Source organism: Hirundo rustica, chromosome 25, assembly GCF_015227805.2.
Source record: "Hirundo rustica isolate bHirRus1 chromosome 25, bHirRus1.pri.v3, whole genome shotgun sequence".
Classification (NCBI taxonomy): Eukaryota; Metazoa; Chordata; class Aves; order Passeriformes; family Hirundinidae; genus Hirundo; species Hirundo rustica.
The window spans coordinates 1,053,063-1,071,299 of NC_053474.1; the positions used below are offsets into that span (position 1 = coordinate 1,053,063).

General features: G+C 43.3%; 2 protein-coding genes across 6 annotated transcripts in view; both read right to left on the reverse strand.

Annotated features, from left to right (window-relative positions):
* Positions 1-820: 820 nt before the first annotated feature.
* On the reverse strand, positions 821-11,122 carry ZMPSTE24 (zinc metallopeptidase STE24). 2 transcript variants are annotated; one of them, XM_040086370.2, is made up of 10 exons: positions 10,977-11,122; positions 9,638-9,784; positions 8,726-8,812; positions 8,090-8,206; positions 7,642-7,794; positions 5,616-5,757; positions 3,872-4,032; positions 2,764-2,868; positions 1,932-2,075; positions 821-1,631 (listed from the first exon to the last, which is right to left on the reverse strand). In XM_040086370.2, exons 1-10 carry the CDS (start codon positions 11,091-11,093, stop codon positions 1,407-1,409), a joined length of 1,398 nt encoding a protein of 465 aa, XP_039942304.1. In that variant the 5' UTR covers positions 11,094-11,122; the 3' UTR covers positions 821-1,406. The 2 variants fall into 2 exon arrangements, with proteins under 2 accessions (XP_039942304.1, XP_039942305.1); XM_040086371.2 differs by lacking the exon at positions 10,977-11,122 and adding an exon at positions 10,299-10,576.
* A 1,736-nt stretch (positions 11,123-12,858) lies between these two features.
* Positions 12,859-18,237, reverse strand: part of RLF (RLF zinc finger) — a 28,738-nt gene continuing 23,359 nt past the window's right edge. For 2 of the 4 annotated variants that reach the window (XM_040086112.2, XM_058423561.1), the window contains one exon: positions 12,859-18,118. In XM_040086112.2, the coding sequence (XP_039942046.1) occupies positions 13,397-18,118 (4,722 nt within the window). In that variant the 3' untranslated portion in view covers positions 12,859-13,396. The remainder of the gene's footprint in view (positions 18,119-18,237) is intronic. The other 2 variants (XM_058423562.1, XM_058423560.1) reach the window with 1 other exon arrangement.

The window sequence follows — 18,237 nt, forward strand, 5'->3', positions numbered from 1 at the left end:
TAAGGCATACAAAGGGCTTTCAGCAACATCTTGTTTCACCCAAGACATCATTGTGCCCATCATCTTATAAGGCATTTTTCCCTATGTTCAGAAAAACAAATGTAAGTTAAGAATAAAATATATGAGAATATTCTGACATGTGAAAAAATGACAATTTGCTTCAATGACTTCTCTCTGTACAGAGCTGAGCGGAACTTTTTAATTTACTGCAGATAGAAAATCTGATTTTAATACGGAGTATGTATATTCAGGCTGGTTAAAACATTTGTATGCACATGCAAACTTGTATTTCACTTTTATTTTTACTTCAACAAAAGTAAATATAATCCTATTTTTCATCAGAAAAGTCTGAGATAATCAATGCCGAAGCCATTTCCACATTTACCCACTTTGTTCTTCAGTAACTGATGTGGGCAAACTGTTTCCTGGGCTTTTTATATGTAAGGACTTTTATATATAAGAACAAGTATGCCAACACTACTATTTCAGCTGGATTCATATTAATGAAAAAGCCTCAATGGAACAGAGGATAAGCCCCCTCAGAACAAAAGTGTGGCTCTGATACACTGGCTGAGCAACCGGACACTTCCATTTACACAAAAAATCCAGGCAAATACAACACAAATGGAGGGACTGAGATGTGGAAAAAGGGAGAACAAGAGAGAATGAGCAATTTTCTCAAACGTGTGATTCTCTGTAACATCCTTCCACACCCCCAGCAGCACCGTGGGCAATAGGAGCAGCCTAATCCCGCTATAATGCTACTAAATACCCGCTAGTGCTCATTTCCAAGGAAGACATGGCACATTTCCTCAGCAAGAATTCATCCTTCTTCCCACACTTCAGAGAGAGAAGGTTTTATTAAAGGAGCATTTTTCATTATGACAGACATGAAGGCAGGAGCAAAGCCTGCAGCTGCATTCAGCCTTTTAAAACACACTGGCAAGCACAAGCATCATCATACAGAAATCAAGTCACCCAAAGCCTCTTCACTGTGAAGAGGGTGAGACTGGGAAGGTTCACACAATGCTGAGAATAGAAAAAGGATCAAAAGCAACGTTCAAGGCATACACAAACTGAAGAAAAAGGTGCTTTGAAGTCTACACTTGTTTTCTTCCTTTTAAAAGTCTATACTATGATATGGAAATAAAAGTCAGTGTGGCGGGTGGGTGGGGGGGAAGGTCTTCACCCTTCACCCAGCACTTTTTCTAAATCAAGTTCCACAGTTTTGTTTTTGTTAAAAATAAGTCATTTATAATTTAATACCTGTTTCAGGATACTCGGATCTGTGGTGCTGTTAACAGCGCACTTAATTCGCATTATCCGTTTAAAAAAAAAATTAAAAAGCAGCTCTGAACTTTGCTTCTGAGATGGAAGCACTGTCTCTGAACCAGCAATCATTGCTGTCACTCTTGCTTTGCATCTTTCAAGGCCTGGAGTCTTTCTAAAAGGGGTGGGTGGGAGTAATGCCACATTGAAAAGATCCAGTCAGAAACAGGGAATCCTAAATTATCTTTGTTTAGCTTGATCAAAGCAGAATATAGGTCTTTAGCTTTCCCAAGTTCCTTGGCAAATGCATCTGCTTGAAACTCAAATCGTCGGCTTAATACAGTCAAACAAAAGGAGAGAACCTGTGGAGAGAAATGCATTAAAAATATTTTAAAATTCAGCTATCTGCAAATTCCTTCAGTGCCAGCAAACATTACCACATCTAGTTTCCCACATCCCACACACGGCTGTGGCTGCAGGCTGATCTCACCAAGCTTTGTCCAAGCCACACCTGAAACTGCTACCCAACATGCAGTACGAACCCTGATTATCAAAATGAGACACCCAATCCAGCCCCTGGAAATTTCTAACTTCCCTGACAAAGCAAAACCGTTATTTAACTAGGATAACACTTCAGTGTCTATGTCTTGAAAACAATTTACCTCATTGTAAGGTGAAAAAATGAACTGGAAAATGATCATCAAGCCTATCAGGGTAGGCTGGGTGTCATAGAAACCAAATGCAGCAAAGAGCTCCTTTTGACCAATTAGCACAGCAAACAAGAAGAAGCAAAGGAAGGAATTCATCTGGAGAGAAGAAAAAAGATCTTTGATTAAGATAAGTCATTACATAACATCACATTATAGAGTTGCACAGGGATGCCACTGTAAAAAAATAAGTAATTACTTTTGAACCAATATACAGAGAGGAACAAACAGTTGGTCTTTACCTGCTTTCTGAAAACGCAACAGTAGAACAATCACTGTCTTCTGTCAGTGAGCAAAAAAAACAAGTAATGAAGGGAGATGAAAAAGCAAGAAGAGAAGTGAGGAGGGAGTACAGGACAGAACTCATCTCCTTGGAATTTAGCATAGGTTCTGAAAAGTTTGGAGCCAAACAAAATGTGTCTGTGCTGTGCTGTACTCCTGTTGCTGGAAACAATCTGTGCAGCACGGTGTACAAGCACTGTGCTTGCCTGGCTTTTCAGAGCCAGGAGGCAGGAGCACCCCTTATCGAGTTTTCTGGAGGGGGTGATTAGTTTTCCAAGTGGTTGGTCAGTCTTTTTAGAGTGAAATGGGAGTGAATATTACTTGTCATTGAAACACATGGAACAGGAAAGAAGGATGGCTGTGATCCAGACCAACTTTCTGTCACACAGCATATCAGGTGAATCTGGAAGAGGGCATTTGGAAACAGCAATAATTACAGATGCTCCAGGAAAAAAAAAAAAAACCTCACCAAAAAACCCCAACAACCCAGTTTAAAATAACTTACCTGGCTGATGATTATATTCTTGATAGTATGACCTAGTTTCCAGTGACCCAATTCATGACCGAGTACAGCCAGAACTTCTTCATTTTTACATCCTTGTTTCTTATTCTGAGGGAGTAACAAAGCAGAAGTATTATCAGGTATGTCTGAACATAAATAAATTTCTTACTCATTTGTTTTTTCCTTGATCACTTAAGTGTCCCTAGATCAGGTCACTCCCTTCTAACACCAGAAACACACATGTAATTTTTTGCTGAGCCTTTTTCATGAAGATACTTACAGAAATATAACCTTTCAAGGTTAAGAAGATCTCTGCTATAAAGCAGTGTTCTCTTATTTCTTATGCAGCAGACAAGCTGATGCAAACCTGAAAGAACACTGGAAGATTTGCCTTCCAAACACTCTCCTATCCCTCTCATCCTGTTTCTTTACTCAGGCAAAGCAGTACACTGGAAATAAGTATTCAAAGCTGCAGACTTTCAGAGGAGAACTGAGAGCAAAGCCCTGTTCCTACTTTCCTTCAACACTCAAGATGTTGAAGGTAGCACTTCCTCCCAAGGCAGTGCTGCTCCTTTTAAAAGGAACTGTCCTCAAAAAGCCCCATGATGTGCCTTAAAGCTGTAATTAGGAAGGACATCTGCACCTTCAAAGATTGAGCTCGTGTCTTGACCAGGACATAAGAGGATGCAGTGTGCACTCTGTCTGCGCGTCCAGCACCAAAAACTGCATGCAGTAAAAGGCACAAAAATGACACACTAAGAACTAAAAGTATTTCCTTCAAAGGGAAGTTTTGGTATGGCAGTCCCAAGAAAAGAAGGTGAGCTAAAAGCCTGAACAGGTCCCTTATTCAATATAGGGAAGATCTAGATTTTACATGCAGGGAACTAATGCTTTGCTAAAGCCCCTGTGGATTTTTACAGTCTCTGGTGCTATCTGCACAACTCACACAGCTCCAGAAATTCCAATCAGCAAGCCAGGCATTCTTTGGTGCTGAAATCATTAGGGGCTGGGTTTTAGCAACTTACTCAGAACCTTTAAAACACATTAGAAAACACGAGGGAATGTCTCACCAAGAATTTATTATAAGCAACACAAAGAAAAACGAACTCACTTTGGTTTTAGACTTTGTTTCTTCATTCTCACCATCTTCTCCTTCTGCTGGTTCTTTGTTCAAAGCAGAATACTCTTCCAGGAGTGTGTCAAAGAGTACTATCCGCTTATTCTTGAAGAATCCATAGAAATAAGCATTGCTATGGGAAGAACGCTTAGAACCTGGTGGGGAAAATTTAAAGACCATGATCTGAATAATCCCATGCACTGAACAGTATTGACACAGACCAGATTCTCCCAGAGGAATTCTCAAAGTCCCCAAATGAACAGCAGACAAGCAGATCTGTTTGGAAGCTGAAAAATATTCTAAAATCCAAGTAATGATGACTCCAATAAAGAAATGTAGTGTGTAATCACTAAAAGCACTAAAACCATAGGAGCAGCAGTGAACATCTAACGTCCAAGAAAAAAAGCAAATTCTATTGCAACTTCAGATTTAGAGTGAAAAGAGTGTTGACACTGAGAGTTCATTCTGTAAGAGGCAGATTACAACTGGGTTGCACGTTTTACCAAGAAGTCAGTTCTGGGGGGGAAAGAGCCAAGACTGAGTGCAGAAAAACACCAGTAAAAAGATGCCCCCACATGCAGTCCCCCATGTAAAAAGGGAATGGTGCTGGCTCAAAACTCTTAAGAATGCTACAAAAATGAATAAAGGTGGGGGGGCAGTGAGGAGGGGCAGCATTTGGAGGTTTGGCAGCCTCCACTGCAGCCCCTGCCACTTCAGCAGACATGCTGCAGGAGCCGTGCAGGACACTGCGCAGGGGCTGCGGTACCAACAGCTGCCTCATGGTGCTTTCAGCATTGTTAAAAGCTGGGACACAGCCAGCAATGCATCTGGGGAAATCGTAGCTGTTTGGCAAACCTCTGCACTGACTTTCAAACTTGAAAAGCTTTGGCTTGGCTTGAAAAGAGAAGATAGACGTGTGCCAAGTATATCAGTGGTTCTGAGCAGCACTGAGGCAGGACACTGGCAGCATCTGGCCAGTCCAAAGTTTTGAGTCACAGCTTCTAGTCCCAGCTTTATCTAGGCTAGAAAAAGCCTTCAGCACCCTCTACCACTTTAGGTATTAATGCCATCTCATACTGCTTTCACAAAGTCAATTAAGAACAACTCTGAGCCCTCACAGGTGGGACACGAAACCAAACCAAAATTTGGGAAAGCCCCTGAAATCAAGTTCAGACAGCAGCAAAACTAGTAATAGTGGAAATGTCAAACAGTAAAGTACTTCATGAACATGGAATTGAAGTGACATGGCAGCTGGCATGCTCCATGTTATATTCCATGACCTGAGGAAAAAAGATGAGAAGTTCAGTATTAGAAAGTGAAAAAAATTAGCCTCAAGTAGAAGGTGTGAGACCATCTAGCTACAGCATAAGAAACCATCCCTGTGAACATATCAAGAAATAGGCATTTTTAGTTTTCAATACTTTTTCAATTGTTTTACCAAGGACTTTGAGACAATGAAGGCTAAACGGAGACTAGAAAAATTAAAAGCTGTTCCCTTTGTTTTGCAGTTCTGAAATGGTAATCTTGACTACTTTTGTGCTTCCACTCCTGGCCAAGCTGTGTATTTCCATTCCACAGGCCCAGGAAAATGCTTCCAACCACGGGATGAGTTCAGGCTGTGCATTGAGCTTCAGGAAAAAGACCAGAAAAATGCTACAGGCATTGGCAAGTATTGCAGTATCTGAGCACAAATTTAAAATTACAAACCTTTTAGTTTAAAAAAATAACAAAACCTCACCTTCAACAACATACACCTTAGTCAATGGGAAGTCAATGCTCTTTGCCATTGTTTCAATTTGCTGCTTGAGCTCTCCCTCCGGAAGCGGAATGAATTTATCAAACAAGGGTGCAATATAGTCTGCATAGATTGTAACAAGCACCTGCAAACACATGCAGATATTAAAAACAGGGCATGCAAATGTGTTTAGCACTAAAGGTGGAGCAAAAAGTTCAAAAAGAGGGCACAGTTTCAGAAAAAAACATTCAATAAAGCAGAGTCCTGTATGAAGTGGGATCTATTGCCAGGCTCTCTATGGGCTGCTTTGTGTGGTGGCCAGTCCACAGTTCAGCAAACTGCAGAAACCACCTTCACACTCGAGCAGAACTGGTGTGAGCAGGGCACAAGACAAGGCCTCTGAGCAGCTGGGAGCTCATCAGTGACACGTTGTCACCTGCACACACTTCACCAATCCTGGAAAGCTCTGAAGTGGTTCAGACTCAGCTGCAGGAGACAGAAGAAGTGGAGCTAATTCCCGCTAACTTGCAAAACAACTGCCTAAAAGAGTCAGAAATGTCATGTTCCCTATTTTCTTTTCATCTCCCAGCTGTGTGCAGGGCTAAGGCAGTTGTGTGCCTGATGCCTCCGGCTCCACAATGACTAACAGCCTTGACCTAAAAATATCACTACAGTGCACCTGCATCTCTTCAAACTGGCATCAGCTGCAGCCCAGCTGAGAAAGCCAGAACTAGAATAACGTGATGGAAAGGAAAGCTGAACTCCCTTTCCTCACACTCTGCATCACCACAAAATCATTTTTATATATTTATTTTAAAAGTTTAAATTCTGATTAGCAAAAAAGGAACAGGACATGAAAGGCAAATGGACATCAGCATTAACTTCAAAATTATCTTGATATGTTTTGTTTCACTGAAAACAAGTACCTGGACTTTTGACAGTGTGTCCACTGTTGAAAAAGTCCAATGAAATAAAAAATCAGAAAAACTGACTTTTGCAAAGTCACAGCAAGCAAGGGCATCAAGATGAAACACCACTAAAAAGAAATTATTATTATTACTGTAATTTTTAGGGGCTTAAACATCTGCAGATATTTTGCAGAAGGTGTAGGAGGGTATTTCATAGAGCAGAAATCAGCTTTTCAGTCCAGACTAGTGTTTCAGACCATATGGCATGTGGGGACTAATTTTAAGGTTTTATCTCAGATCTTTGTGTAATGCCTTGAGACCAGCAGGCATAACAGACAGGAGGATGCAACTCCAATTCTCATCACAGAGTTATAGTTTGGTTTTCCCTAAACCAGACCGTAAAGGGTAAATCTAATACCTCTTAGGATGATCTTGGATGTCAAAGGCTGTTCAAACACATTAAGGCCTGAAACCCTATAAAGTTGCAGTGAGGTGGCAACACACCAATTGTCTAAGCACAAACTTAACCCTCAGGGGTGGAGGGAGCCCAGAGGAGAAAAGTGAGCCAGGAATGTTTTCTTTCAATACAGAAGTTTGCAGCTCTGCCAAGATGTTTTATTTTCTAGCTTTTGTTGTATAAAATATAGACCAACCCCTGTTACATCAGGTTCTAAAGCATCTGTAGCACCTCAGGGCTAAATCTATGTGGACAGCTCAACGGGAAGGTGCAGGAAGAGCAAAAATAAAATACTAGTTTGTGATAGGAAAGTGAGAGAGAGGAAGATGGCTTCAGCTGCATATGTTCTGGTTCTCACCTCTGTATTTAGGAGAAAGGAAAACTGATCACCACATAGTGCTGTATTGCCAGTACCTATTCTAAAGCTTTATAGTGCTTCCAGTATTAAATAGATTAGATATATACGCCATTGATGTGGACAACTGATATGAGCTATTATTCCTGAACAAGTACATTGAGAGCAAAACACTGTTTAAGTTTGTAGACATTAAAATTCCCAGGAGAATTAAGACTTTTCTTCATTTCCTATCAGCTGTGTTCAGCATGCTGAGCCATGCCAGAAAGCTGGAGTCTGGAAGAAACCCAAACATCCTCTCATACTCACCAAGGAAACAACTAATGTGAAGAGCCAGGCATAGATAAAAAAGTAGTCTCCCCCTATTTTAATAATGTAAAGCAGAAGGGATGTCACTGGCAACAGAATACACTGAGTCACAACAAACTTCTTGATAGCATCCTTAAAAAAAAATCCCAGCGTCTGCAAAGAAAGGAGAGATGATATCATTGATATGTCAATGTAAATATTAATATGCCACTCTGGTTAGTGAACTGATCCCTTCAGTTCAGACAAATGGCAAACCAGCAATGCCAGTGTCACAAGAAGATCCGAGTCAGTCAAAAGGAGCTCTCCTCGTAGCTCCTTACAACCACAGGGACTCAAGCCCATGCACTTTTCTTTAGTAAGACCTGACCCAAACCATTATTTTGTGTTGCACATTCATTAAAGGACCAATCTGAAGCAATTTGGTGAGCACAAGTGCTCTCTGCAGTACCTGCTGATTGAAGCCATGTTTCTCTTCTATGACAAATGTATTATATAAACTCCATGGGAGACCAGTCACTGCACTGAAGAGTGTTGCAAGCAGCAGAAATACCAGTGACTGAACAATCTAAAAAACAAAACAAAACCATCTGAGATTTACTGACCCATACTGACAAATATCCTGGGTGTTAAAAATGGCTTTTAGGTCAGTGGTTTAACTGAAACTGGTTAGAAGATGATGCTAGATAAATTCACGGAATTAACTTATTCATGATGACTCATTATTGCTAATTATTGCTCACTCTAACAGCCTACTAAGGATTTGGAACACAAATTTGGATGCATGCCTCACCAACAGCACAAAGGTAGCAGTAGACTCAAATTTCTTACCATTTTAGTGCACAGGTGAATCAATTCTAGGATTAGTAAAAAGAAAACACCCAAACAAAGAGCTCCCAAAAACCCAGCCCACCACCTCATTTGACTCAAGCAGATACCAGACTTTGCTTTTAACATATAAGGCTGTTTTAATTAGTAAGGTAATTTAAAAGCAAGCTAATTGGCTGTTACCAGTTCTCAGAATCACCAATTTAAAAATAAAAATTATTGCAGCAAATACTTTCACAGAAATTTAAAGCCTACTTACCTCATATTCTGGTCCAAACCCAGCACGACCAGAGATCTGACCAGACAGTTTCCATAGAAAAGGAATTCCTCCACAGAGGAGAATCATCTTAAAAACAAAACCACATTCCACAGATGCAGTATGAAACACACTGTCATCTTAGTCCACTAAAATTTCAGCATGGTAAGAACCTTCTAAGGGTGAATAAGACAAGTTGTATAATTAGCTTTTTGCCACCCCTCTGATTTTAACAGTGGAATATCTGGCAATAATTAATTTTTACTTTACAGAAGTAAAGAGCAGATAATTATTTTTTTCCCTGTGAAATAGTGGCATATTTCCAAGCCCATTTTCTGCAAACTTTGCTGCTATGTCAGCTCAGACATAAGGTGTATCCCCAGATACCTTAAATCCCCTGTACCCTGTGGTTGTATAACCACACGCACATGTCCATACTGCAGCCTCTCTCCTAGAGCAGAGGTTCACCTCTGCTCCCTGCCCAGAGAAAAGCCCCAATTTCTTTCAGTACTGGAGTTGCTACAGCCATTTTGAAGAAAGCTTCATGGTCTCCTCACTGAGCCTGCTCCCAGCATCTCCTGACATACTGGCTGCCAAGGAACAGGACTTTAACGATTTAAAATACAAAAACTCTCATGCTGCTTAATTCTTTTGCAATGGACACTGTTACAGAATATAATTAAAATGTAAGCTAACCCTGTAGTTGTGCAGTATGACTCAGCACTGCAGGAAAAAATTACATGCTTTCTGAATAATTGCTTCTTTTTGTGTAGCAAATACAGCCACAAACAAAACCAGAGTACAAATGTCGCTGTACGACCCCAGAATGCCAATGGTGCAGCTGCATGGGACCACTAAGAACCAAAATACTTCACAGCTGGAGTACGTGAAAAATATCATATGAAAGGTACTTACAGTGCCCTCAACCTCTGAATAGAGGCCCGACCAAAAGCTGAAAGTACTTTTATCCAGCTGATAGAGTCGAGATTTTTCAAATGTTTCTGAGTCCATGATCTGTCCCAGTTCCTGTGGTACATGTGTTGTTGTTCTATACACTCGCCTCTGAAAAAGAGAAGACAAAACTTAAAGTCTACATCTAATGTTTTAAAAGAGATAAATAAGATTTAAAAGTAGCACATAGAATGATCCCATGGGACACCACAGAAGCTATTAAAAAAACCCCAAAAAACGAAAAAAAAAACCCCACAAAAAGGAACAAATATTCCTAAATTCCGGTTTTCTATCAAGTTCTAAATACAAAACTGAAGCACAATTATTATGTTGTAACCAGGAACTGAACTGCTGGCTTAATAACTTATTTAGAACAGGTCAAATACAGATCACACAAACTGATTTTTCCACAGGACGTTACTGCACCACAGTTAACAATTAAGATGGTTTTAAAAGCAAACAACAGATCCTCCCGTGCAAACCATTTGACTTCACCAGAACACAGAGCTACGGAGTGGCTGCACAAACGGGGCGCTGGTTCATTTTCAGTAAAGAACTTACCACTTGAAAATTTTTTTAAGACTAGAAGTCTTTTCCCTCAGCGGTGTTGTTTCAGTATACTCACCCGTTCTCTAAAGAGAAGCTCCTACCCTTTGTCACTTCAAAACACATTCTCCCCTGCCCGGGGTGTCAGGCTGCACTGTCCCCGGTCCCAGGTGAAACACCCGACGTGCGGCTGCTGCAAAACCCGCCAGGAGCAGGCTGGGGGTGGAGATGCGGCCGGCAGGCGACAGCCGAGCCCTGACCAAGGGACACTCCCTCCTCCGTGCCGTATCCTGCATCGACAGGCGGGGGCCGCGATGCGCTTTTGGGGTGGCTATCGCTCCGCGGCTGCCCCGGCATCGCCATCCGGGACGTGCTGAACGACGGCCTGCGCGGCGCTTCCTTCCTCTTCCCTTCACCTGTCCTTATCTCGACTCACGCTCTCCCCGTTTTGCTCACACCGCTCTCTCGCAGCTGTCCCGGGGAGGCGGAGCGGGCTGCGGGGGCGCTGAGCCGCCGGCCACGCCACCGCGCCCACCCGGCCCGCCGCTGCGAGAGCTCCCACCATCCGCTACAGCGCGCTGGGGCCGCGCCCCGGGACAGGACCGAGCCCTCCACAGGCAGGCGACAGCCCCGCATCGCTCGGCTCCGGCAGCAGCCCCCGCCCCGGTCCCGAACATCCTCCACGTGAGGCCGGGCCGGGCCCGGCACAGCCCCAGCCCGCCAGCGACCGCTCCCACCGGCGACCGTCCCCACCGACCTGCCGGTGCGCCAAGAAAGCCTCCCAGAGGTAGACGGCCCACGAGAAGAGCAGGACGGAGCAGAAGATGCGGCGCTCAGCCGGCAGCTCTGCCCACAGGTCGCCGGACAGCGCCATGGCCGCTCCACCCGCCGCGCGCTGCCGCGCCGCCTGGCGGCCGGAGGAACCGCGGGCGGGCGGGCACCGCGAGGGGAGGGCGCGGTGAGGGGCGGGCACCGGGAGCGACGGGCACCGTGAGGGACGGCGGGCACCGTGAGGGACAGCGGGCACCGGGAGGGACGGCGGGCACCGGGAGGGGCAGCGGGCACTGTGAGCGATGGGCACCGGGAGGGACGGCGGGCACCGTGAGGGACAGCGGGCACTGTGAGCGATGGGCACCGTGAGGGGCAGCGGGCACCGTGAGGAGGACGGTGAGGGGCAGCGGGCACCGTGAGGAGCAGCGGGCACCGTGAGGGGCGGCCCCGGGCTGTGCGTGCCGCTCGGGCTCAGCTCTACCCGGCACGGCTCGGCCACCCCAGTCAAGAAGGGGGCAGCACGGCAAGGATCTAACCAGATGTTTATAAAGTATTGTTCTCGGACTGCGCACAGAAAAAAAAAAAAAAGCACGTAAAGCCTCGTTAGCACTTTTCCAAAACAAAAATTAACGCCGACTACTGCGGTACTTTAGCACCTCAGCTTCGATCTCTGTAGCGCTCCGTGGAGACAGCACGGTGCTGCCGAAATGCAGAGCTCGGCCGGCGGCGCTGGGGACTGGCGTGCAATGCAGGGCACTGTGTAATCTGACAAGGATTCAGTAAGAGGGGTGTTAACGTTTAGCCACTTCTAAATATGACATTTTAGTATCAGTCATTTATCTGATTTCTACCAGTCTGAAGTGTAACAGAACATGTCTGTGGATCTTTAGTCATTAACTTTTAATAAAACAATGCAAACTTTATGTTCTCAGTATCTATCAGTTACCTTTTTTAAACTATATAGAAGAATGATCGGCCTTTTCGGTAACCCATTATATCCCTGCAGAAGAACGGGGTAGATGAGGAAATGCTGTTGGCTCTCCTGAGAGCTCTGCTAGAGAGGTCAGTCTGGAAAGTCTCTCATTGTAAAGGTATTTACTACCCACGAGAACACAGCAGGGAAGCCCACAGCCATGAGGGAATCAGTAATGCACAACCAATAAACACGCTTTTGTCCTATAAAATCCATACATTTGAAGGCAATTTTAAAAAAGGAAGCAACATTCCCTATGACTAGTGTTTTCTGAGGTCACATTAAGAATTGGTTTTTTTGGAAAGCGAATGCAATGGTGTTCCTTTACTGCAGAACAAAGTGCTTCTTCCATATGCTCGGAAGCATCATTGGAAGAAAAATTCTGGTAGCACTCGGGAGGGAAAATGATGGCCTACCTCATGGCATGAAAACAGAAATAAACAGTATAAACTCTTCAAACCTTTACCCTTTTTGTGGCCTCCTCTAATACCCATTTCTGCCCCAGAGGGGACAGCGATTCTGGGCATGCTGCTGTAGCCATGCGTGGCAAGAAATGTGATCCAGATCAAGAAACAGAACTTAAAATATTACCTGACTCTTCTGGTGAATCTTGCAGCAAGGCTTCATTCACGGTCAAAAAAGCTCGCTGGGGAACCCTAAATGTATACTGGTACTTTCATGTGACACACCCTGCTTGGAAGCCTGGCAACACTTGTCACACGCTCAGGTGGTGCCAGACAGTCTCAGGAAACACGCTCTGCCTTTAAAGGAACAAGGACTTACTCATGCTCAAGTGTAATTAGCAAGCCTGTACTAATTATAGTTCTTTCAAGTCTGAAAAAAGCACAGAGAATGTTGTAAAATAAAATGTAATACTTTACTTTTCTGTATCTATTTTATCAGTTTGATAAATTATCTACAAATGCATAAAACTTAAGCAACACCGTCCAATGCACTCAGAATGGTCCCAAACTCAATTACAAGTAAAGCACATTAAAGATTTACTGTACAGTAAACAAATGGGTGAAAAACTGTAATTTATTGAAACTCATAACTCAAAAAATATAAGATGCTGTAGTGTACAATATGTTACACAAAGCACCCTGGGGTGCACATTCAAGTCAAGTAATAACTCCATCGCCCCCCAAACCCTGGTACCCCAGTACTCGTTCCATATACAATCATGCACATTTACTCTTCAAGAGGAAGCCCCCGGTATTCTGATGTGTTAAATAGCACCAAAATCAGCACTGTTCATTGAAAAAAATGGGGAGCTAAATTAACTTGGCCATTACTTTTGACAGATATTATACATTCATGGAATCAAACAGTCAAAACTAACCTAAAAAGTGTGTACTGTTACAATTACTGTTCTAATTTGAAGTTCTCCCCGTACAGCAGTAGTGGAGGCTATCTGCTCTAAGCAAAGCTACTTATGTACTTCCTACACACAGCTCATCTGCCTTTTTTGTTGGAAATAAATCTATGAGAGGTGTGGAAAACTTGGATCTTTCGAGAACAACTACGGGTCGTAAGTAATGCAGCTGTTTTAAGGCAAGGTCTCCACAGTCCATTAGGGCCTTGTCCAAGATCGCCCTCAGATTTTCTAAAGAAGGGGCAGAGGAGGACTCTGACAGCAAGGGCTGGATCTCTGTCAGCTGCCCGGGATTATTTGGGGTAATGATTCCATTTTCGTCACTTACAAAGTTGTTTACTGGTGTATTCCCCTGACTGTCTCCCTCTTTTTGCAATGTTTCATCTACCGGTAACTGCTCAGGAGATTCACATTCTACCACCTCATCACAGTCATCATCATCGTCATCATCATCTTTTCCCTCACTTTCCTGAATAAATTTTAAAAATGAAGACTCAAATCCCATTGGTTTATATGTCTTTAAATCAAACGGTTTGGACACAGGAGGCTTTTGAAATTTGTCTTTTGCAGCACAAAGTACACCTCTTTTTGCATTCTGATTAACCGCACTTTGTTGACATCCTTCCGGGTCTTTCTCTCTCGGCAACTCCAGTTGTAAACTGGAGAAAGAAGAGCTATTCTCTCTTTCACTGCTTTCAGAGGGATCTTCAGTTTTGCACACAGCTGACTCCCTGGTGTTAGGCTCTTCTAAACAGGTGTCCTTTGAACTGTGGTTATACTGTAAAGTGCCTGAGTACACGAAGGCACTGGCATCACAACTCACACCACTCGGAGGACATTGGTCTTGGTCTTCATTACTCGCATCGGGAGGATCACAGGCAGGGCTTGGAACGAGGGGTTTGTCACTTTCCTGCACAGGCTCAGGATTAGCTGACTTATCCTCGTTAACTTCTACATCTTTTTTACCCGAGTCCGAAGCTGTGTCAGAGGACGATCGCTTTTCGGTCATGATGCCACACTTAACACAAAGAACGAGTTTCTGGAGGCGCTGCTCGATGTACATGTTGGTCATCTGGTGCGTGCGCTTATAGTGCCTCACTATGCTGCTCTCCAGTTTGACAACAGACAGGCAGCCCTGGACCATGCAGGGGTACTGTGTCTGGTTGGACTTCTCTTTGCACATTTGTAGGGCTTCCTCTTTCGTTTTGAAATTCAGCAAATGCTTTTCTCTGCTTTTGTTAATTCTTTTAGCTTTTTCTTTTAATTGCTTCCCATTCTGCTTGCTTGTGTCAAAGCCGTCTTTCAAATAATTTTGCTCATTTTTATCTTCATTATCTTCCTCCTCTTTCTGATTTCCAAAGAGACTATCATAATATTCACTGTGTCTGAAATATACGTGTTGAGAATAGTGACTGTAATTTGTGAAAATTCGATTGCAGCCATTAAGGTCACAATGGATTTCAAAATCTTTGTTTAATTTTTCTTCATTGGCGTGTTCCTCTATTAGGTGCTGTTTAAGCTTATTAAACGTATAAAATACAGCATGGCAGTGGGCTTGGTTACAAGCAAACCTGGCAGACTCAGCTTCAGAAAGCAGTTTTTGATCCTCTAAGATTTCATTGTGGAAGTCACTACAATGCTTAGCAAGAGCTTTAGAACACAGAAAACGCTTACCACAGTCTTTGTGTTTGCATGCAAATATTTTTTTACATTTGACAAGTTCCCTTTTTGTTCTTGCTTTGTCTTTTTCTAAGCAGAGCTGTTCCTTATTATACTGGTGGACAGTTCTGTAATGGCGAATCAAACCTTTCTGGTTCGTGAATGCTGAGTTGCAGCTTTTATGTATACAATGAAATGGTTTGTGGTACTTATGCAATATGTAACATAAGTTCCCTTTAGCAACTGTTCTTTTGCTTCCTCTTCCCTGTCTTGCTTCCAGCTCTTCTCTATGACTGTCCAGAGAAGTAATGTTAGATGTTTTTGTTACGTCATTGTCTGCCTCTTCATTGGACTCCAAATCAGTCTCAGAACTGCAGTCTCCCTTTTTTGAGTGACACAGCTGTTCAGAGTCCGAATGCGCAGGGAAGCCGACGCTGTCGGCACAGGCGGGCACTGCAGCAGTGCTGTTCTTATGCACGTCCTCTGGACATAAACCCACGTGATCAAACTTTTCACCGGGACACACCTTGTGAGCCACCCCCTCGCAGCCAAGCTGATGTTTGTTTCTATAGTGAATTCGAAGATGTGTTTTTCTTGTAAACGATCTTTGGCAAATGTGACACTTAAATGGTGAATACCGATGCTGGAACATGTTTAGCTGAAGAACCATTTCCTTTGAATAATTATGCTTTTTAACATAATGCATTAAGAGAGCTTCTCTGGTCACAAACTCACATGTACATCCGTGACATTCACAGAAAAATGGTTTAGCTGCCAGTTGAGTAAGGTACTGGCTGGGTAAGTTATCTTCTTGATCTTGAAGGTGAAATTTTGAGGTAGTTTCATCAGCTGACTCAGAGCACTTGGCATCCCTAGATGAATAGCCCAGGAAAGATTTCTGTCTTGAAGAATTCTGAATGTTAGCATTTTTTAAGCTTAGATGTTTCAAGCCCAACATTAGTTCCCACATGTTATCTTCAATATCCGCTTCTTTAGAACTGTCATAAAAAGATGTTTCTGGGGAAGAAGGATAAGTTTCTTCCCTCAGGTCACTGCTTCCTTTAGCATCTACAGCATAATAAACGCTCTCTGGAGAGTCAGCATTTGTATCGGAATTATGACCTAACTCTGGACTCATATCTGTAGGGGATTTACTGTCCTGAGCCTCATTCAACAGATCAAGAAAGTATTTTGTTTTCATTTCCATATTTCTTTTACCTTTAAAGTTGTATGGATGGGCCCTTCGAAGGTGTTTTTGCATACTTCTGGAATTTTTGTGGGTGGAACAGCAGCCTTCAAAGTCGCAGGAAAGATTTTTTTCACCAAAGCAAACTGCCACATTGGAACACTGTTGTTTCATATTTGCTGGATGGTAAACTCCTTCCTGGGACATGACAAAACCTGGAACCGACTGGTTGTGAGCCACTGTCCGCAGCAGCTGTGGAGATGTCTGACTTTGGCTTACTGCAGCATCTGCCCTGTGCTTCCCACAATGCAGGCTGCAGTGACTTTCACTGTTGAGATCTTCACTTTCAGAGAGAGATTCCTCTTTCACCTGTGGAACTTCCTGAGAGCCCGAGGGATCCAAGTTATCATTCAGACTGGAACTTTCAGATTGTTCAAGCAGCTGAGACTCTGGAAGATAACTGGATTTTTCTTCTGAAACCAACCCTTCAAGGTTCAGCCTTTGCTTCCCTTCCCCATTCGACACTTGGATATCGTGCGCCGCAAGGTGATTCTGAAATTCCGTTTTCGAATAATAAAACTTTTTGCAGCCAAAGTAGTTGCAGGTGTACGACGCATCTCTGAAGTGCTGCGCCTCGTGATGGTAAAGCTGCCCTAAGTCACTGAAAACGATATTACAGCCGTTCAGCTCACACTTGTACCGAAGGTCGTCGTGCGTCTGTTTGTGGTTGAGGAGCTCGTTCACGGAGCCGAACCGGGCGTAGCAGTCCATGGACACGCACATGTAGGGCTGGGGCCCGCAGTGCACGCGCTCGTGCTCCCGCAGGTGGAAGGATGTCATGAAGTGCCGGCGGCAGAACGCGCACTTCTCCCTCCTGTTCTTCATATCCAAGTAGTGCTTTGCATTCTCGTCGTTGTTTTGATGTTCGGCTTTCAGATGTACGCTCAAGTACTTAAACTGTTTGAATACTCTAGAACAATCTGTCCCAGGACAGGGGTAGATGTCTCTGTCCTGCAGCTGGCAGTTTTCCAGTTGGCTGAACGTGACGTATTCCTGCGTGTCATCGTCAAAGCTTTCGGGGAGCTGTGCCTGGTGTGACCCTTCTGGAAACGCCGGGGGCGGGCTGCTGGAACCTGCCTTTTGTGGCGATCTCTCTTTCTTCAGAATGATCTTCTTTTTAGGTCTGTGTGTTCTACTAGGTGGCATTTTAACATGCTCCATTACATGTGGTACAAAAAATTCCTTTCTCTTGAACTTTTTTGTGCAAACGGGACACGTATAAATACCATCTTCCATGTGCATCTTAGAATGATGCAGTATTCTGGCCTCTATACACTCCCTTTTGCAGAGCACACAAAAAAACTTGTATTGAAGCCATCTCTGGTATCTTTCTGAAGAACCAATTGGTTTTTTTATTCTTGATTTTTCCTTAGAGTGGGTCATTGTGTCTCTCTCGTCATAGTATTTGTGCTCTTTTGCCTCATCATAGTCACTAAAGAAATTTTCTAACATGTCGGTTTCATTCAGTGACAAATGACAACCTGCATCATCCTCGGAATCAGAGGCTACCTTCCCTAACAGTTTATGACAATGCCGCTTTAAAGTCTTCCAGTCCCAAAATTCTGGGTCAAATGGCCAATATGCTTTCAAAGCTAACAGCAGTTCACAGCGGAGTGAATTTGGAACCAGTGCGTTTTCTTCATCAAATTTTTGGTCTGGCTGCATATAGAGCTCTTCCAAGGCATTAAATCCATTCAAAGTTGGCTCAAGTAAGAATTCTGTGAGTTGACAGGCTCTTCTAACTTCAAGGTCTTCTGGTAAAAGGCATGCAATTGTTTTACACACTGATGTCTTCATTTCATCGCTCCCGTTGGACCTGATCTGAAGGGCTCTCACACACAACAACACAGACACAGCAAGTCCTGCTTCCTCTGCCTGTTGAAAGAAAACAGAAGACTTTCATTAGTATCTTATTAGGTACTTAAAATCAGAAAGTATGAATTATGAAATAAACTGTATTTTTTTTTCAGTTCAATAGAATTGTTAAGAAAACA